A 21947-nucleotide genomic window follows, 5' to 3' on the forward strand; every position below is an offset into this window, starting at 1 on the left:
TAAAATAAGTAATATATTGTGTCTACTAAATTGTATTTTTCTTAAATAGGAGTAAATAAGAGAGCTCTTTGCTCTGAACATGTAAGAGAATCTCAGATACTCTCATAATAATCTGATCATTACTGAACATTAAGCTGTGACAGTAGAGCAGGACAATTAAGATTTTGAGAACACAGCCAGCGCGTGCCAGGGAAATTATTTGTATGCAGTTAAACATTATGTGTAACATTGGAGTTGTTTCCCGTTCATTACGCACAACAGGAACTTTTCTGTCCGCCACAGCCCATCTCACTGCTAACTGTCGTGGTCCGAACGTGGGTTGGAAAAGAATTTCCAGACACAAGGCAGAATGTAAAGAAGATAGAATTTATTAGAGGGAAGGGTCACTGCCAGAACAGCGGGCCAACTTCCTAGTAGTCTGGGAGAGTTGAGCCCGAACATGTGCTATTGATCAGTTTTTATAGCCAGAAAACAAAAGAATGGTCTGAGGTGTAAATTTTGTTTACTGATTTGTTGAGGCACATATACCTTCCTTCTATAGGGTGGGAGTGGGACAGGCCGGATGCCTTTCCTTATTTGGGACAGGTCCCGTTGCCCAGGTGGGCTCAGGAATTTTGTAACCATCGCAACATGGTGGGGAGGGCGATTAAGAGTCCGGTAGAGGGTGTAACGCTGACACTTTTTCAGGCAGGGTCGTCCTTTGTCCTTGAAGCATCATTGCCCTTGGAGCACCACACTAACCTCCAATGGAGACTACCAGGCAGAAGTGTCCCCAAGGATCATTTTGTACGTGTTCTGCATCCCCTCACTGATCTACCACTCTTCCAGTCTATCTGTTCATCAACTCCCCATTCAGCCAACCACCTGGGTCACAAAGATAAATCAAGACATGATACCTGCCCTCAAGTTATTACCATAGAGAGCCCACCAATACGTAAATACCTAAAATGCAATAACTGCCATAAGAAAGGTATGAATAAAGAGCTAAGGAAAGACACATGCAGAAGCAACTAATTCTTCCTGGGAGAGTCATGGAAAGCAAAAGAGATACAATAATATAAGTGGGATTCTACAGCATATGCTGGAGTTTGCAAAGTAGACAGGAAACGGCAAAACAACCCAAGCCATGGGAAGAGCATGAAGTGTGCACGTACACAGACATCTGGATGGACAGTTCTACTTGTCAAGGCAGTAAAGATGGGGCTAGGTTAGGAAAGGCCTTGCTGGCAGTGAGGACTGTGGAGGTTCTTTAATAAGCAATGGGAGTTTTCTAGAAGGGTAATGTTCCCAGGTCAGATTTGTGTTAGGAACAGAATTCCAATGGAACTGTGGAGGCCTTTATGGGTTTAGGAGACTTAACTGACAATTCAGGAAACTTCTAGGGAGGAGTTGTTGTATTATATAGCACACATCCCATCCTCATGTTATGGCTGCCTGATCTCCCTCCCACTCCTACCTGGGCTCCTCCACCCTGGAAAGGTCTAATTTTTAAAAATTGAGATATAATTGACATATAACATTATATTAGTTTCAGGTATACAACATAATGATATTTGCATATACTGCAAAATGATCACCACAAAAAGTCTAGTTAACATCCATTGCCAGACTTGAGGACACGGGGAGGGGGAAGGGTAAGCTGGGATGAAGTGAGAGAGTGGCATGGACATATATACACTACCAAACGTAAAACAGATAGCTAGTGGGAAGCAGCCGCATAGCACAGGGAGATCAGCTCGGTGCTTTGTGACCACCTAGAGGTGTGGGATAGGGAGGGTGGGAGGGAGACACCAGAGGGAGGAGATATGGGGATATATGTATATGTATAACTGATTCACTTTGTTATAAAGCAGAAACTAACACACCACTGTAAAGCAATTATACTCCAATAAAGATGTTAAAAAAAATCCATTGCCATACATAGTTACAAATTTTTTTCCTTGTGATGAGAACTTTTAAAATCTATTCTCTTAGCTTCCAAATATACAGTATAGTAATATTAACTATAGTCACCATGCTGTACATTATATCCTCATGACCAATTCTGTAAGTGGAAATTTGCATCTTTTGATCCCCTTCACCGATTTCACACTCCCCCCATCCCTTGCCTTAGAGAACCAATATGTTCTCTAAATCTATGAGCTTAGTTTTTTGGGGGGTTTTAGTTTGTTTAAGATTCCATATATATGAGATCATATGGTATGTGTCTTTCTCTGTCTTTCTTCACTCAGCATAATGTCCTCAAGGTCCATCCATGTTGTCACAAATAGCAAGATTTTATACTGTATGGCCGAATAATATTCCATTGTGTGTGTATATATATATAGCATATTTTCTTTATCCATTCATCCATTGATGGATACTTAGGTTGTTCCCATATCTTGGCTATTGTAAATAATGCTGCAATGAACACAGGAGTACAGATATCTTTTTGAGTTAGTATTTTCATCTTCTTCAGATAAACACCCAGAAGTGGAAATGCTGGATCATATGGTAGTTCTATTTTTAAGTTTTTGAGAAACCTCCATACTGTTTTCCATAGTGGTTGCACCAATTTACCTTTCCACCTACAGCGCACGATGGTTCCCTTTTCTCCACATCCTCGCTAACACCTGATATTTCTCGTCTTTTTGATGATAGCCATTCTGACAGGTGGGAGGTGATACCTCATTGTGATTTTGATTTACATTTCTCTGAAAATTAATGGTCTTGAGAATCTCTTCATGTACCTCTTGGCCATCTGTATGTCTTCTTTGGGAAAATGTCTATTCAGAACCTCTGCATATTTTTATTTGGATTATTTGGGTTTTTTGCTATTGAGTTGTATGAGTTCTTTACATATTTTGGATACGAACGCTTTACCAGACATATGACTTGAAAATACTTTCTCCCATTCAGTAGGTTGCCTTTTCATTTTGTTGGAAAGATCCAAATTCTCAACCCTCTATTATGTGAAGTTGCTTCTCCATTTCTCAAAAGTCTTGTCCCCAGCCAACACTAAAGCCTATAAGGGCTCATTTCTAGGCTACATAACTATCAATGCATTTTTCTAAATAATTGCAGTTATTTTTGTTAAGAGAAATTCTGCTACCAGCTGTTAAAGGTAATATAAATTTCTTTATCTCATCACACACATCTACCATATCAACAACATTCTAAATATTTTACGCATAGTGGTTTTCATGAAGCATAATTATGCTTGAGAAATACAAGGCAGAATTCCCAAAGTTACTTCAGCAATTCAACAAGGTGAAAATAACTACATGACACTGTGTTGAACTTGTTTTAAAAAAAGGTTTATTTGTTACAAAAATGTTAAATACTAAAACTAAAAACATATAAATTCATGTCAGGCTATATTAAAATACACACATACCCTTCTTTGCAAAATTATTAAAGATTGAATTAAACAGATGCCTTAAATTAAATAAAATACTCTTGAGGATGTTTTTTGTCTAATTAGCTATATCAGTGTCGTGTAGTTTTTAAAACTACAGTTGAAAAGTTCAGCTGTCTTGGAAGTCAAATTTATCCAATTCTTCAGTTTTCTGCTTCTGCTCAATATGAAGCCACCATGCTGGCTTATTAGAAAGGGTGAATTTCAGCTATGTTACTGAACCTTCTATATTATATGCCTACTCTCTACAATATGAACACAGAGTAGTCAGAAGTATACAAGGGTTATATAAGGTGAAAACCTGGCCCAGAAAGAAAAAGCCTTAGTTCTACCATACAGTATCTTCTCTAATTAAAATGATTGGTAAATATATTGAAGCAGAGATCAGCACAAAGCATACATTCATCTAGAAATAATCTTTCAATTAGAAAAACTCAGAAAGAGCACTCATTTCTCTAAGATAGTCTGTAAGGTTTTTTCTAAAAAAAAAATTCTTATTATTTTAAATTGAGTTAATTCAAAGGTATTGAAGAGTCTAGTCTAATTTGATTACTGTTCTGACTAGCCCAGGAGAGCTGTGACATCGGGGTGTTTGAGTTACTCACAGGTGGCAAACATCTTTCATAAGAAAGACGACATGCGCAGCACCAGCAGAGCACCAGCTCCCAAACCCAACTTCCACTTTTGTCCAACAACCTAGAAACTATCTATGGTCTACTGAAATGTTAAATAGTATTTTCAAGAAAATATTTTGCCTTAGAACTTATATTTTTTAATTTCCTAGATTAAAAGTTAAGACTGACTTAGAATTTTAAGTGCTGTAATTAATGCAGGGGTAAGAAAATGCTTATGAAAAGCAAAAGGCTATCGCTGCATTTTAAAAGGCCTTAAATGTGAATGAATTTCTAAAAATCTACTACAGTATCTATTCTTTCCAATGCTAATCTCTGTCAAGTGGAATTTGTCAATAGTTGATTAGCTCAAGTGAGTTAAATACAAAAAATTAAAAATGCATTCCAGTAATATTTATCAACATGATCCAATTAAAATCAGGTTTCTTGTAAGATATTTGTAGGGGATTTTTACTGTTTTACTCTGACAGTGTTGGTATACATCCAAGGACTAACTGTATAGTATTGTGTCTATACTATGGTATAAAACTGTTTAATCAAACCTTTGAACAGTTGGAAAAACTATGTGTATTCTAAAGTCACTGGAAATTAAAAGAAAAATATATTCCAATACCGAATTACAGATGAAAATGATGCTAACAACAAACAGTAATCTGGTTTTCCATCTCTCAGCTTGTGAGCTTCTGATGTAACTGTTTCTGTTGACATGTGATACAAGAGAAACTATAATTTTGTCCTCTATCTTAGTACCATTTTCTCTACATGTAACAAGTCTTGATTTATATCCTTTCTCTGAACTTATTAGATAATCTTGAAGGACAAGATTCATGCTATACCTCATCAAATACCCTTTCAGTCCTCAGAAAGAATTCACACAATTCAAGCCACTGACATCCTAATCTTAGTAAATACACTGAAAAAAGAAAAACTCTTGAGCCTTTGACTGCAAATTCTCTAGAAAGCGTCTTTTCCTATGAGCATTTTTATAAGTGCATATTAAAGTCACACTGGTCAGTCACTTTTACCAACATCCTGGTCTTAGAGAATGATCAAGAAAGTATTCATCCGTGTAGTGCCAGAATTGTGAGTGTTACAAAGTGAAACCAACATGATGCATTTCTCACTTGCCAGCGGAGGTGGCAGAGGAGCGAGGCCATGGGCGGTACAGACTTTCCCATGGGGGGAACCCCATGTGATCTCTTCCCTCAGCAAGCTTCCTTCTCTTTCCTTGACATCAGTGCCTCTTCTCTGCTTTCAGAGATAATAATGTTTGAGCAAGAAAACATACCCTGCTAGGAGATATGCATAATCTGGGGGGCCCAGTACAGAGTGAAAATGCAGGGCCCTTCTTCAAACATTATTCCAAATTTTAAGATGGCGATCGCAGGGCACTGAACCAAGTATGGGGCCCTTCTAAGCAGGGGGCCTTGTGTAAGCACACAGGTTACATGGCCACAAAGCCAGTCCTCTATAGATTCCTTACCTAATCAGAATCCCAGGGGAGAGACAAGGTGGCTCAGCTGGATTGTTCAGATAAAAACCAGATTTTTTTTCCCATTATGGTTCAAACACCGTCACTGATTTGGAATGAAGTGGCATTTCACTTTCAAAATCCTAGGCAAATTTCTATTCCTAAGATCTCAGCCTGATCAGTCTTCTCCTAGATTTCTCACTATAGAAACAGTCATACTGGGTCTTTAAAAGGCCCTTATTTTAAGAGCAATTAATCAGATATGATGAAATTTCTGTATTAATCCTACATGATTTTTTAAAAATTTAAACATTTCTTAAATGGAAGGGGTATTAATATCACTAAACCAATAGGGCATCTTAAAGGGAAAAATAGCTGTACACAGCCTTATATACTCGGGTGAACTCTTAATTTTAGCCTATGGCATATTTTGTTCCCTTTTAAGATCATAATAGTAGTTTTTTTCAATAAGAACTAATAAACACATTAAGCTATATGGTGATTTTTTTTTTTAACTCCCATACTGGTTGCAGTCACAAGAATTTTCCTAGAACCCAGAAGTACCCCATTCTTCATAATAACAAGAAAAAGTGTGTGTATATAAAAACTCCAGGGTTACATTACTAAGCAACGACACTTCCGGGAGTGAATATACTTCCTGTATTCCGCAAGCTGCTTCAAGTACATATTTGATGGCCATCTGTGCTTTTCAACAAAACTGCGTTCTTCCACTAAAAGTTTCAGAAAAAGAATATTAATTGAATATATTTTATTTGGGATCAAGTTTCGATATTAACTATTGGTTTCCTACGTAACAGGTGAGATCCAAGCTCTGCTGTATACTTCCTCCCCTCCCCTCAGTCAGTCATCAGTATTTATGTTATTCTGTGATTCACAATTATATACTGTTTTAGTTTTTTTCCTTTAATTAGTTTTCTTTGTAGCTAACTCAACCTTCCAAACTCTTGAAGTCCTCTCAATTCTGTTTTCCACGGGGCCACAGTTATCAGAGGATCTAGCCATTCCTATGGGGGTGGTGGTGGTGCTGCCCTGGAGATCCCTCTCTTCAGAGCCCTGTACCCTCTTGCCTTCTATGCCTGCTTCATGCTTTTGCATTGGATCCCTCCACTCCTGGACTCCAGATTCTTCACTCTGTTTTCTCTAGTTTGGTGAAGCACAACTTTTATTAGCTTCCTGAAGCGGAGTATGCATAAGAAGTATTTTTGAGACCTTGCTTGTGATGAAACGTCTTTAATCTGTCCTTACACCCAATAGATCATTTGGTTTGGTATGGAATTCTGGGTTGAAAATTTTCCCTCAGTATGTTGAAGACAGTACTCCACTGCTTTCTAGTTTCCAAGGCTGTTAAGAACTCTACTACCATTCAGATTCATGGTCGCTGATAAGTGATCTGTGGGGTTTTTTTATTCTGTAAACATTTAGATTTTTCTATTTATAGTCGGTGTTCCTACACGTCCCAGTGATAGACCTTGTTATTCATTAAGCTGAGCACTTAGCAGAGCCTTTTAATCTGTTGACTCAGTTCCTCGGTACTGGGATAACTTCTTTATTATTTCTTTGATAATTTCCTCCTCAGCACTGTTTTTCTTTTTTCTTCCTGTATTAACTTCTATTACTGAGATACTTCACCTCCTGCACTGAGCCTCCAACTTTTTTAAAAAACCTTTCTCTGTCTCTTCATCCTTTTTGTCCTACTTTCCAGATTTCCTTACCTTTATCTTTCTACTCTTTTATTTATTTAGTTGTTTGGTTTTTTTGTTATGGTTCCATTTTTGCTATCCTAATTTTCAAGAGCAACTTCTTGTTATTTTATGTTTTTTTAAAATTATGGTAAAATACACGTAATATAAAATTCACCATCTTAACTATTTTTTTTTGTTTTTCCGTCTTAACTTTTTTTTTAATCTTAACTATTTTTAAGTGTATAGTTCAGTAGTGTTAAGTACATTCACATTGTTGTCAACCAATCTCCAGAACTCTTTTCATCCTGCAAAACTAAAACTCTATACCCGTCAAACAACTCCGTTTCCGCTTCCCCCAAGTCCCATCAACCACCATTCTATAAACTCTGTCTCTATGAATATTGTTTCTTTTTTATAACATTCTATCCCTGTTTTATGAATGTATATCTCTTATTCTTTGAGGATATTAATTATAGGGTTTTTTAAAGGTTTTCTTCTACTCTTTGTTCTTGTAAGTTCCTTCTCTTCTGTTTTTATTCATTTTGTTTTGTTTTTGGTATTCATCTTGCACATTGGACACTGCCTCAAATATCTGTTGACCCTCAGTTGGCCTCTTTATATTTAAGAGTGAGATGCTAGAAAGCTGTTTGGAAATCTTTGGGGCATGGGCAGGACTTGCTGACTGGTGGAATACACTGTAGCACAACTGAACAGACATCCACTGGGTTAACTGAGAGAATTCTCAAATGACTGCACCTACAGTTTTTTATGTGAGGTCAGGGAAGGATGCTTCAATTTCATGCCCAGAGTATGAGTGTCAAAGTGGTAGTCAAGGTGGGAGTCAAATACCCGGCTGCCAGAATTCCAGAACCTGGATATGGGAAGAAGGCTGGAGGGTTACTATATAATGTGACACTTTCACATGATCTCTATGTTTTCAGTCCAGCTCCTTGCCCCAATCTCAGCTATACTCTGAGTTCATGATTCTATAACTTTTTTGGTTTAACTTATCCAGGAATAAACCTCCAAACTCCTGTGATGATGAGGGAGAAGCACTTGCCTGCCTGGGTGGGATGGAGTGGAGCAAAAGCATTCAATGAATCCTATGGCTTTCAGCCCCAAGCCTCATCCTGTTTTCTGAAATATCAGGTACCTCAAATTTCTAAGGCTTTACAGTATTCTGCTGGGTGAATCAGTTTGTTTCTCATCAGTATTCCCTTCTGTGAGCACTTAGGTTTGCTTCTGCTAAGTCAGTTTCCACTTCTCCATCTACTGTTTGACCCCGTCTATTATAATTTGTATTAACAAGGTCTTGATCCAGGCTGCAGGGCCTGGATCAGAAGAAACAACCTAGCTGCCCAGGGAAATTAGTTGTAGGTTTCATTAGGGAGCAAAGGTGACATAAGGCTGCTCCCTCAGTTAAGATTAAAAAACCAAAGGCAAAAAACAGAGGAAACTTGTCAGAGATGAGCTCTGGTAGCCAGCAAAAATCAAAACGAGACAAAAAACTCCATAATATATAATATATAACATAATATTGAGATAAATTAAACTGTGATAATAATGAATCCATAAATGCCAAGGGTAACGTATTCCTGTGCATTGCTGTTTGTTTTCATATAAAAGTCCAGTATATAAAATATGCCTAGTATTTAATGAACTATTTCACTGAGTTCCGATGTATCGGTGCCAGCATTAACCTGAGATCTTTTCCAGTCTCACTTTTAAATTTCTAAACACCTCTAAAGAAGAAAAATGCCCAGTTAAGGGAAAACATTTCATAGAATTCCAATAATAATTTGATGATTTTTGAAGTTGGAAATGAGCAATTCTTTAAGGAAGCTGTAAAGAGACTGTAACAAGAACCCTTTCCAATTTCAAGTGACCATGTGAGGTAGGCCAAGAGTCAGGCAACAGGGAGGAGAGGAGACTATGGCACCATGGAGAGGACACGCGCCTTTAAATGAGTAGCCACCGCTCAGTTCCAGGTTGTTGCCATGTGGGAAGATGCGCCCAGAGAAGCCAGATCTTCCAACTTTGTCAAAAGAAGCCAGAAATTTGGTTTTTCAAATGTGACATGCTACAATTTTTAATACTGACACTAAAAAAATTATAATACCATGTGGTCCAAATAAAATCCCTTAGCAAGTTCCATTCAACCCATAGACTGCCAGTTTATGACTGCTGATATAGACTATCAAATTCTCCCTTACCCACAGGGGCTTTCTTTTTCTCTGCCCAAAAGGACACATCACAGCAGGTCCTGGACATGAACAAGCACCGCTAAATCAGAGCACTCAGGATACTGTTTTAATTCCCATCAAAGGAACATAAGACAATCACTGACACAGCCTCATTTTCTTACCCTGCCTTCTCAACTTACACCCTGGAGTCCTGCTTCTCACTGTGCCAGATGGTCATAACATACTTTATAGGCAATTGTATAAGTATCAGAATAAAATAAAGATTAATAACTCAAAGGATTTAGAGAGCATCCTTCCCCCAAGGTTGTAATAGTACTCTATGTGTATCACATATCTACAAAAAATAGTAAGTAGAAAATCATCTGACTCGTCTTTTACAAATGAAGGTGACCTCAGGTGGCATAATAAAGGGGGTCCTAAAATCAAAATGTTCATTTATTTCATTTTTAATTGCCTCCTTAAAGAATAACTGTGTAAGAATGCCCCTTCTAACTAACAGCAAGGGGAAGTATGCCTTATGTTTATGAATGAACTTTGTTTCTTGCACAAAGTAAATGGTTAGTAAATATCTATTGTCCTGCTATGATTTATTATGTTACTCTTCTGCACTAATAGTTAAACTCTATGTAAACAGCCTCCCAATAGGCATACAATGTTTGTTGACTGGCTGAATACATCTGCCCAAAACTGTCTGTTTCTTGGTTTCCTTAAATATGCAATGAGCAGCTGAATGAAACCAGAGATGCTCACCTCTTCTAGCAGCAGATTCTCTTTTACAAGCAAAATTTTACATAGAATTCTAAGATCTCAGCAGATCAAAGTGGAACCACTCTGGACGAAGGTGGGAGGGAGGAGTCCAAGAATAGCAAGCGCTAGCCTCTCCTCCCCTCTCCCTCTTCTGCGCCACCCACCTCGCTCTCTGCCCCCACCTCACAAGAACTGCGGGCATCATCGCCAAGGAGGTTTCTCCACTTAGAGTTTGAAACTACTTGACTAGGAGATCTTTAAATTCCTTCTCCCTTTATCTTGATTATTCCTTGGGTCTATTCTAGGCAATAACATAAGCAAACCATTGTATCTAAACTGTCTACTTTGATGACTATTCTATTTTCATTTTCTTTCATCTTATGCAGCACTCAGAAGCTCACCCTTTGATTGGTTTTAATCTTTATAATTTACCTTAAAAAATCACATTAAGTATACTCTCTGCTCAGTAAATTTTGCACCACTCTTTGATCAATAAAAAATTGTTATTGTCGAATGATATAATGGAGTCCTGTAGAGACAGGAGATACCAGTACAACAGAACTATATACTAGGGATAATTTTTTCTTTTTAAGAAGAAAATTTTAAAAGCTGTACTATTTAAATTTTGCTTCTGACTTAGGTGGTTAAAACCAAATCTCATTTATCACAACCAAATGTCATGTGAGGCCCCCTTCTCTCTCTGCTTCAGAAAAAAATGCATTTAAAAATGGATGGGAGCTATGAAACAATCATTAGGAAACTTCTCGTGTAACACAGGTCAAGCTTCTTATGAAACACCCGTTACTATAAGTGTCCTCAATTACCACACTGCATACTTAAAAGGAATGTCTTGCACTGACTTTTTATTTTTAAAAACTACTATTCCTACAAATTATGTCCCAAATCTAAGAACAAAGAACGTAAAGGTTTTTCGTTCCAAAAACATTAATTAGCAATCTACCTGAAAGATCCTGAAATTCAGGCTTCTGACTGAAGATGAGGTAGTTAGTGGCAATGAAATGAAGCAGCCAGGTTGAGAGGCAATCAGAGTGGTGAAACTGCAAGAAAAATGGAAAGTGAAACAATATTGTACATAATGACCATCAACAAGATGATGAGATCGAGAGAATGGTCCAGGAGAACTCATGGAGGGCCCAATTCCACGTTTGATGTGTCTGTATATGATTCAGCCTTCAGTCTACTCTGACAGCAGAAAGGAAAAGGGAGCATTATTAACAAATAATAATAAAATCACATCAATGAAGAAACCAAATCAAATGAAGAACAAGCTACGGCTGCTATGGTGGCTGAATGTCTTTAAGCAGATGCATGGTTGCATCTGTGGGTAACAAAGACTACTAGAGGTTCCTGAGGACTTTCATTTAAGCTTTTCATCTAAGGTCATGGCCTTCACTAACTGCATTTATATCTGTGTAGCAGAGAGAAGATTATGGTTAGCAAAGGTATACATCTGGCCATATCTCAACAAATTCACCTGCAGAGAAAACCAAAGAATATTTTGAGGAGGAAATGTCATCAATCTAAGGATATGGGTTTCCACATGTAATTATTTCTATGAGAAGGTTATGTCTGAATAATTGCTTTTAACTGGGATGTACTGTTACACTGAGCAGGATTTCCAGCACATTTATCATCCATCCTGAATTCCAATAGCTAATGGAAGGGAAACTCAGAAACTTGGCCATGACATCATTACCTTGGTGCCAACCCAGTGACACTCACAAATCCATCTAACCACGCAATTCAGATTACAGTAGTATGCTGCCAGGCAACTTAGGAACATGAGTATAGTTCTTTTATTATTACTGTGGTAAAATATACATAACATAAAACTTACCATTTTAACCATCTTACGTGTACAGTTAAACAATAACTCCCCTTTCCTCCTACTCCCAGGCTCTGGTAACCACTATTCTATTTTCTATGAATTTGGCTATTCCAGGTACCTCGTATAAGTTATACAAGTTATACAAAATTATACAATGTTTGTCCTTTTTCTGACTGGTTTATTTTACTTAGCATAAGGTTCATTCATGCTGCAGCACGCATTAAAATTCCATTCCTTTTTAAGGTTGAGTAATACTCCATTGTATGTATATACCACAGTTTGTTTATTCATTCATCTGTTGGTGGACATTTAGGTTGTTTCCACCTTTAGGCTAAATATAGCTCTTGTAAGGACACTCAAGAATAGTATATAAGCAATAAGTAATGCTAAATTGAAGACAGATCTGTAATCTCAAATCTTAAGAATGAAACTCAAGTATCACTCTTTTTAAAAGTTATAATGTATGAATATTTTACATATAAATCCACAGGTCCCTCTGATTTTAATTATACAAACTCAATTTTTTTTTTTTTTTTTTTTTTCTTTTTGTGGTATGCGGGCCTCTCACTGCTGTGGCCTCTCCCGTTGCGGAGCACAGGCTCCGGACGCGCAGGCTCCGGACGCGCAGGCTCAGCGGCCATGGCTCACGGGCCCAGCCGCTCCGCGGCATATGGGATCCTCCCAGACCGGGGCACGAACCCGTATCCCCTGCATCGGCAGGCGGACTCTCAACCACTGCGCCACCAGGGAGGCCCCAAACTCAATTTTTGAATTGTAAGAGACGTCATGGTTCATCTAATACCACATCACATATTAACAATCTTCCTTCACTTAATGTTTTAGCAGATGAATATGAGTGATCTCAAGGGAATAGAGCAAGAATGTGGAGCTATTTTAACAGAAGCCACCAGCACTACTAGATGGTTAACCCAGAGGAGAAAACCTACCAACAGACGTTCAGAACACTGCCTAAGGGCTGTGACTTCGAAAGAGAGGGAGACCACAGAAATGAATAGCTGGCTATAAAAACATGGTTCAAATGCAGAATTTTATTTTTGAATAAGATTTAAGATTTCATAATTGTGGGCTCTTGGCAAGAGACGGAATGCATCCCACTGGAAAAACTACATTTTTGGAAGAATATGTGCTGACTTGAGAAGACAGTTTAAACTGAAATAAACAACAGAATTTTAAAAAGAAATTTTAAAAAATACCATAAACCAAATGCTACAGCATTTAACAGCCCTGTGAAGAATAATAATGGTGGTAAAAGTACCCCAAAACTCACAAGGAAAAGGTCAGAAACAAAACTGGTGGCCTGAAGAAGCCAAATATTAAATGCACAGATTATAAGCAAGAATTTGAGTTTAAAACTTTAATATGAGAGTAAACAGGACTTCATAGGAATCACCAAAGTTTGCCAAGATAAGGTTTAAAGGTGAGGAGGAAGAAGGAAATCTCTACCTCAATCCAAAGGAACTGATCCGATTAAGGGAAAAAAGCCTCTGTTGTGTATTAAGATTTCAACGTGATGGAAACATATGAACCTGAAGGTAGAATCATGGTAAAGAACTGAGAGAGGTTAAAGGAGAGTTCCAGCTCATCTGTATCAAAACTGCTTATTTGTATCAAAAGTATGAATGATGCTTTCCTGATACACAATACAAAACTGGCAGAGATGACAGAGGGATTGGAAATTTCAATTATTCAGAGAGCTACTGGAAATCTAATTCTGCCAAAAGACAATTTCACCTCCTACAAGTCAGAGAAGCAATGAGGGAAAGGTTAACTAAAGTTTGACCAACAGATGAACTGGCTGGCGAAGTTGAACCTCAACCTAAGAACTTCAAACAGGAAGAAAATTATCCTGTTTCTGTGATTCGTAATTGGCAAATTAGGGACCACCAGGAATAGACTAAAGGAAAACCAGTAAAGGTAGGCTTAATCTTAGCAAACAGAAAAGTCTTCAGAAACAAATAGTAAAATTCAAGGAAAGTTGGTATCTTAGACTTTTAAAATTCAAAGGGAAAAAGAAGGATAATCACAGTCAAAAACCACACAGGGAATACAGGTCAGAAGAATTTCTGACAAAACAATCATAAATGATGCTAATGAGGAACTGTGTGTGCATGTGTGTGTGTGTGTGTGTTTTGGGGGGGCACTTAAAGAAATCAGTGCAACCAAGTAGGAAGTTCTCTTATACGTGAACTATGTAAAAGGATACTACAAGATAAGGAAAGAAAAGCCTGTGCCCATTTTTTAAAAGTATGACAGACTTGTTAGAATGTATGAAAATGATACATCAAAAATGCAGGAGGGACTTCCCTGGTGGTGCCATGGTTAAGAATCCACCTGCCAATGCAGGGGAGATGGGTTCAATCCCTGGTCCAGGAAGATTCCACATGCCATGGAGCAAGCCCGTGCATGACAACTACTGAGCCTGTGCTCTAGAGCCCATGAGCCACAACTACTGAAGCCCGCGTGCTGCAACTACTGAGCCCATGTGCTGCAACTACTGAAGCCCACACGCCTAGGGCCCATGCTCCACAAGAGAAGCCTGCATACTGCAACAAAGACCCAACGCGGCCAAAAAAAAAAAAAAAAAAAAAAAAGAAGGTTGTAAAAATGCAAGAAAAAATAAAAAGAATTTTTAAATCTAGAGAATAGCTATTAATCCCAAGCTCAATGTAATTATATTACAAAGAGAGATTAAGGTTACTCATTTTTAAAAAATTTTTTCCCTAATATTCAATACATATGATCTGAAGATTTGATTATGAGAGAAATGAACTCCAAAATAGATATGGAGATAATAAGAGAAGACCTAGGTGCTTTAAATGAATTCCCTTACATTCTGAGCAATAGACATATTGATTAATAAATTCATCTCAGCGTGGAGGCAAGCTTTTAGCTGTCACAGAGTCAGTCCTTTGCCCCATTATGTGGCTCTATTTTAGCAACTTGGGTGAAGACAAATTGGTCATATTTTCCTAATTCTGGATGTCAAAGTTCATAGGGACAGTCAGTATGTTGTACGCCAGATAATATTTTACAAAGTCCTGATCGTCTGTAACAATGGATCAAATATATTCCTATGAAAAAGACTTAGAAGGTTCAGCTTAATGCAAGTTCAGTACCCATCACTGTGCCATGACTGCTGCAACCCTACAACTGTCTTAGGGCAGGCGATGGAATGGTAGGGTAACTCCTCGTACAATGAGACATTTCAACAAAAGGTGTTTGAAAGAATTGATGAAGTACACCAATACCTCCTACAAACAACCAGAACTTTAAAACATGCTCGTGAAGTGAATGAATGAACGAATGAATGAACGAACGAACAAATAAATGAGTTCTGCGTAACCATCTCTATCAGTATGTACGGACTAATCCTGTCATTTTCCATTCAGGAACCCTAAGATGTGATCATTTGAGGGAAATTCAATGTAAATTCTGTTTTCTATAATGCCTATACAAAATAATACAGCACCACACTCAACTGACGCTAATAAGGGCCACCATTCAGTTGAAAAAATTCTGTATTGGTAAATCCTACCTCCTTAGAAAGGGATCTGCTCAAAAACACTATGCTTCAAAATTATCTAGCTGCAGAAATTGTTGTGAGGGCACATTTACTTCATTTAGCCAAATTTCCAAAGTAAGACAAGCACTAATATATCTATTAATGAACAGAAAAAATGAGTGAAGTAATATAATTTTTGTAATATTTTTTTAAAAATCAAACAACCAGATACATAGGGCCAATTACCTTGGCTTTTTTGAGCAGGTCGACTATATCGAGGTTCATAGATGCCAGTTCCCGGCTTGGCATGCTTTGCAGCTGTGTAATGATGAACAGCTCACAGATGTGCTGCAGCCTGGACACTTGGTACATCTCTGCACAGATCAGGAGACACATAGCCTGGAAAATGCCAGCTGATGCAAGAAAGGAAATAAGAGAAAATGGACCATAAAACCATTTCTTTTATGACCTAAAACCAAAACAACAACAAAAAAAAAAAAAACAAAAAATGCTGACTATATCATTCAATGTAGAATAGAATGCCTAAAAAGCCTTGAAGGGGTAAGTCAGCAATCTAAACTATTACTCCATTTTAAAAGGAATTCATTCAAGCCTTCACACACAGAAGTGAATCTGTTGCTGCTGTTTTTAGTTCTCCAGAGAAAGAGATTCTACAATTGCCCTTAATAATCAACTCCAGGGCTACTGGGTAATTCTGTCTGCTAGCTATACTAAATCCTTGCAATTTTTCCTCTTCTGGCTTTAGTCCCCAGGTTTGTTTGTTTTGTTTTTATTGTGGTAAAATAAACGTAACATAAAATTTACCATGAATCGGTTTTTGTCTTTTTTTGTTTTTGTTTTTTTAATTTATTTTTTGGCTGCATCGGGTCTTTGTTGCAGCATGCGGGATCTTTTGTTGTGGCGCGCAGGCTTCTCTCTAGTGGTAGCGTGTGGGTTCTCTCTCTCTAGTTGTGGCGCACAGGCTCCAGGGCACGTGGGCCCTGTAGTTTGTGGCACGCAGGCTCTCTAGTTGAGCCCGGGGTTTAGCTGCCCAGTGGCATGTGGGATCTTAGTTCCCCGATCAGGGATCCAAGCTTCGTCCCTTGCATTGGAAGGTGGATTCTTTACCAGTGGACCACGAGGGAAGTCCCTAGCATTAAGCAGTTTTAAGTGTAAAGTTTAGTGGCATTTAAGTACATTCACGTTGTTGTGTAACCATCACCACTACCTTCTGCAAAACTTTTTTCTTCTTCCCCAACTGAAACTCTGCACTCATTAAGCACTAACTCCCCACTTCCCCTTTCCCTCAACCCCTGGCAGTCACCAAGGTTTTTTTGTTTGTTTTTTTAACACTTCTCTGTAATTCTTTCTTGTCCCTCTTTAAACTCCTTACATTCTTTGTAGCTAGGAACCAAGAAGAGTGTGTATGATAACTATTTATCATAATAGATTATTTTTCTTTCTGCAGTTTTCCCAATGCAGATTTTCCAGTATCCAGCTTAATTTTTTGATTATTCATTTTGACTCATTTCCCCCCCCCACACACACACTCTCACCTTTTACCAATTTTTAAAGTGTTTTGTCTTATAGTTATTATTGCTTTTCTGAGCATTTTTTCTAATTAGTAAGATAAAACTTAAAATCCAAAGCTTCAATTACTCTAGTGAGAGGATGATTAAGAAACCAAATTTCCTTATTATTTCAAAACTGGTCAAATTTTTAAATTTAATATATAAATTTGCCCATACTGAAATAATAAAATACACAATAACACACGTTCTGATGAGAATCAATGATGTCTTTTTTTTTTTTTTTATGGCTGCATTGGGTCTTCATCGCTGCGCGTGGGCTTTCTCTAGTTGCGGTGAGCGGGGGCTACCCTTGGCTGTGGTGCGCGGTCTTCTCATTGCAGCAGCTTCTCTTGTTGCAGAGCACAGGCTCTAGGCGTGTGGGCTTCAGCAGTTGCAGCATGTGGGCTCAGTAGTTGTGGCACGTGGGCCCTAGAGCACGCAGACTTCAGTAGTTGTGGCGCACGGGCTCTAGGGTGCGTGGGCTCAGTAGCTGTGGCTCGCGGGCTCTAGGGCGCAGGCTCAGTAGTTGTGGCGCACGGGCTTAGCTGCTCTGCGGCATGTGGGATCTTCCCGGACCAGGGCTTGAACCTATGTCCCCTGCATTGGCAGGCAGATTCTTAACCACCACGCCACCAGGGAAGTCCAATGATTTCATTTTTATTAAACAGAAATGATAAGCCAGTCTTTAACACTGATTTTGTAACTGGCTCCAAAATACTCTATACAAAGCTGCAAGACCATAATTAATTCAATTAAAAGAATGTTCTGTTCTGGAACTTCTAAAACTTTTCACTAGAGGGCTCATGACTAGTTTAAATCTTAGGAGATTTCAATAACGAACATTGGAAGTCTTCCAAATCTAAAATTAAAGCAGTAAACCTGAAGAGAGGTATGGTCTGAAATGTGTATTTTCTTGGCCAGGTTCTGTAACCAAGGTCTCAGGCTCCTGGACTAAGCCACCACGGGCTTATTCTAGTTGTGTTTGTGGTGGGAGCCATCTGGTGGCCAAAGGACAAAGACTAATTAAAATGGGCTTCCAGGCCTGCATCCCAAGGCTCCAGGCCTGTTGAAAGGATTCTGCAATTTCTCCAAAGTGCCTTCAGCTACAGGAAACCTGAAAGATCTGTTCCAACCTGAAGCTGCCATAGACAGTTCCTAGTTAATGGTGAGTAGGAAAATAAATCCCACAGTCCAGTGGGCATTCTAAACCATTTAGGAAAAGTTTTTGGATAAGTCAGCTTTAGGAGAGTCTGACTCTAGGAGAAGTCAGGAAGAGTCAGACTTTTTAGGTTTTTAAATAAAAGTCAGAAAAAGGCCATCCTCTGGGCCAGAGAGATGAGCAAAGGAGCCTCAGAATACTGAAATTCCTTAAAGTGCCTCAAACAGAAGTCAGAGCCATAACAGCAGCTGCCCAGCCCTTTTCTCCTCATGAAAGGGACAGTGTTCTTTTTGTTTTTTTTTTTTGCAGTACGCGGGCCTCTCACTGTTGTGGCCTCTCCTGTTGCGGAGCACAGGCTCCGGACGCGCAGGCTCAGCGGCCATGGCTCACGGGCCCAGCCGCTCCGCGGCATGTGGGATCTTCCCGGACCGGGGCACGAACCCATGTCCCCTGCATCAGCAGGCGGACTCTCTACCACTGTGCCACCAGGGAAGCCCAGGGACAGTGTTCTAAGGAGCTCTCTGCTCCAGTGTGTAGAAGTGAAGTAGCCACTGGGTACCACAAGACACCTCCGTTTCCAGTGTGCCTACAGCGGTCAGCATGCTGCTGGTGCTGGCTGGGACGTGTAAGCTTATCCCAGGGTCTGAGCGCCCAGAAGAGGTACCCAGTCACTGCTCTTCCATGTGAACTGACTGAAAGTTCATTGTTGTCCCCAAATCACCTCCACCTGCTTATTACCACATTCCATGACGTCAACTCTCATACACCTTAAACAAAAAGAGATTTCATAGAAAGCAATTTCTCAAAATGGGTTATCAGGAAAAGAGTTATGAGATTCTATCTAACATTTATAATGGCTCACCTGGGCAACAGGAGTCTGTGTATAGGTATTCTAAGAATGACAAGAAAGTCTCTTTGGAAACACCATAAACTGGAATCAGAACACTCTTTGCTTCCATGTAATTCCCATTAAACATGGCTGCCATCACTTCACACCGGGCCACCAGGACGGCCCTGTGGGCTGGCACCGTCGTACCTGTAAGGTTCGACAGGGAAACAAAGCTAAGGGAGATAAACTTGCAGAGTTATTGTCCTAGCAATTTTCCTTCTAATTAGAATGGTATTGCATTAGGCACAGCTAAGCTGATATTCAGAAACCAGATGGGGGTGTGATAACCTGTATTAAACTTTGGAGACTTTGTAGCTTTAAAATAAATTGAAAAATTAAGAGTTCAAAAGTTGACTTTGAAACCAACAATTTGCAAGTCAGGCAATTATTCGTTACTTAGTTTTTATTTCCTAAAGATAGAAAAACTGAAATGCAATATTTTGCTTCATGTCTTTTTATCATGAAACATCTGTTCTTTGCAATTGGCTTGAGACACCACCACCCTCCCCTGCCCATGTGTCTCACAAGAAAACACAACCATTACTCACAGTACAGTCCTGGCTGGGCTTCCCTGTATCAGAAACAGTAAACCATCCTTAGCCTAAGTAGTCCATAGATCACAGCAGGAATGGCAAGGGAATCTCTTCTGGGGCCAAGGGGAGCATTTCAGACTTCATGGGTGATGTGGATGGGGATGACCTAGTCCCCTGCTTCCTCCCTGTCAAACTACCTCCACAGGGAAACTCTTTCTTAAATGAACAATGCCTGCCTGCTTGTGGGAGCACCAGAGCGGCTTTCAATTTTAAAGGCCCCTCAGTGTACACCCCTCACTGAAGCTCATTACACTAAACTGACTCTCCAGTGAAAGCTTGCTAAGCTCTCCAGCTACTGTGCCACCGCACCAAGGCAGTGCCAGATGGGACGCATGTGGCCCAGGGCTCACAGGTGGAGAAGCAGTTCTTACCACTCCCCCCACCTTAGGAAACCACGAGCCCATAGTGAGCCCTCAGTTCAATCTAGATCAGATCAACAGATCATCACCAAGCATCCACCATGTGCCAATCACCATGTTTGGTACAAAGGTGAGAAACATGGAGCTACCCTGGTTTGGAGAACCCAAGCTTTTAGTTTGGTGGAAGACACCACAGCCAGTTTAAGTGACAAAACCGTGCCTTTCCAGAAAGTAACACTATGAGTCAGACCACTCTGCTCTGCCCAAGACTCTTCACCTGGCAGCCCCTAAATCTCATACTTCTCAGGGACATATATTCTTCTCCAAAATATTTACAATTACTGTTCTTCATCCTCTTGAAATCCACGCAAAACATCTGGCTCAGAAAAAGAAGAAAAAAGTTCCACATAAACCCAGTGACTTTCTCCAAAGACAATAATCCCTCAGGATCCATACGCAGCGCCTGACAGTGCCAGTTCTGAGCTCACTGCTTGGCACTGTCACCCACACAGACGCACCTCCCCCAGGAGGGCTCAGGGAGAAGCCACAGCAGCTCTCTTCCCAGGTCCTCACACCTACGAGCAGGCAGCCTCCCCTCTCAGCCCCTTCCCCTTCCTCTCTGCCTCTTTGCCTTTAGGTCACCTGCCCTCAAGGTTACAGTGTCCATCTCTGGGGGATAACCAGTTTCCGTAACTAAAGCATGATGGATATATTTGTACACGGCAATTAAAAAGGAATTCAAACAGATCGCGATGTTATTTGACTTGCAACTTTAGTCTTAAAATCTTAAATAGGGAACCATGAAAAAAAGAAAAAGAAAATTAGAAGTATGGCTTAAACAAACTAGATAACCTATCATTTGGATTAAGCAGAGGGATTTAAGATTGGCAAGAAAATACCTAGTAGATAGTAGTAGATGGGAACGAAGCTTGATGGGTAACCTTGAAATTTTAACAGAAATTTTCCGTTGATGATGTAGTTACAACAGAGTTACAAAACCAGCAACAAAACACTCAGTACCTTAAAGCATTTTTAAAGGCTATTTCAAGCTTCGAATTTAATTTGAAAAACTATTATAACTCCAAGAAAACATCCATTTCTGTTTCTCACCTTTTCAAACTACTGTTTTGGTGTTATAAATTGTTCTATTGTGAAACTGTAGTACAATACCTCAGTATAGTGACATTTTAAAACATTGTATATAAACTGTATAAATGTATAAGCACTGTATAAAACATTCTGAATGAAAATAATGCAATGATTATTTATGCAACAGCAATAGGATAGAGCTGAAGAATTACTGGGGGGAAAAAGACATCAATTTTCAAGCTAAGAGATAAACATGTCCTTTCAAAATGTCAAGGCCTAAAGTAACTTTCCTTTGGAGTATTTAATTGTTGTTATTGTTTTTTAAGAATGTTTTTTAAGGAAAAGAGTTTTAAGAGTGAAACAAAATTTAAAAGCCCAAGTTTCTAGTAACTTTGCACAGATTATCAAAGATCTTTGTTTTTATTATATACTAAAATAAAACACTACATTTGTCATACCTTCTTCACATTACTGGCCAAGTTTCAAAAATGAAATTTTTAGAATCATTTTTTGTTTTATTCTGAAAACAGGAAACCTGCCTAGCTCAAGAGAGATTTAGAATATGTGCTAAGTAAACAAGACAGAATATAACTCTGTAAAAGTATTTTTCACAAGGCACAGATTCAAATGTCAAAAGGAAACATATCTTTCTACATCAGATCCAGAAGTTTACCATGACTAGTTTTAGAGCTGCTTTTTTTAAAAGTATTTAATGGAAAAAGATACAAACTCAAACAACAAATTGTGGGTGGTAGTTTTAT

General features: G+C 39.0%; 1 protein-coding gene across 3 annotated transcripts in view; it reads right to left on the bottom strand.

Moving 5' to 3' along the window:
- Nucleotides 1-3280: 3280 nt before the first annotated feature.
- The window catches only part of RHOBTB3 (Rho related BTB domain containing 3), a 56598-nt gene continuing 37931 nt past the window's right edge, over nt 3281-21947 (bottom strand). For 2 of the 3 annotated variants that reach the window (XM_082620957.1, XM_082620956.1), the window contains exons 9-12: nt 19119-19292; nt 15773-15939; nt 11116-11212; nt 3281-6231 (exon numbers count right to left, since the gene is read on the bottom strand). In XM_082620957.1, coding sequence (XP_082477083.1) covers nt 6116-6231; nt 11116-11212; nt 15773-15939; nt 19119-19292 — 554 coding nt within the window. In that variant the 3' untranslated portion in view covers nt 3281-6115. Of the gene's footprint in view, nt 6232-11115; nt 11213-15772; nt 15940-18597; nt 19024-19118; nt 19293-21947 lie in introns of those variants that run through there. The other variant, XM_082620958.1, reaches the window with a different exon arrangement.

Source organism: Mesoplodon mirus (assembly GCF_964341445.2).
Source record: "Mesoplodon mirus genome assembly, chromosome: 5".
Lineage (NCBI taxonomy): Eukaryota > Metazoa > Chordata > Mammalia > Artiodactyla > Ziphiidae > Mesoplodon > Mesoplodon mirus.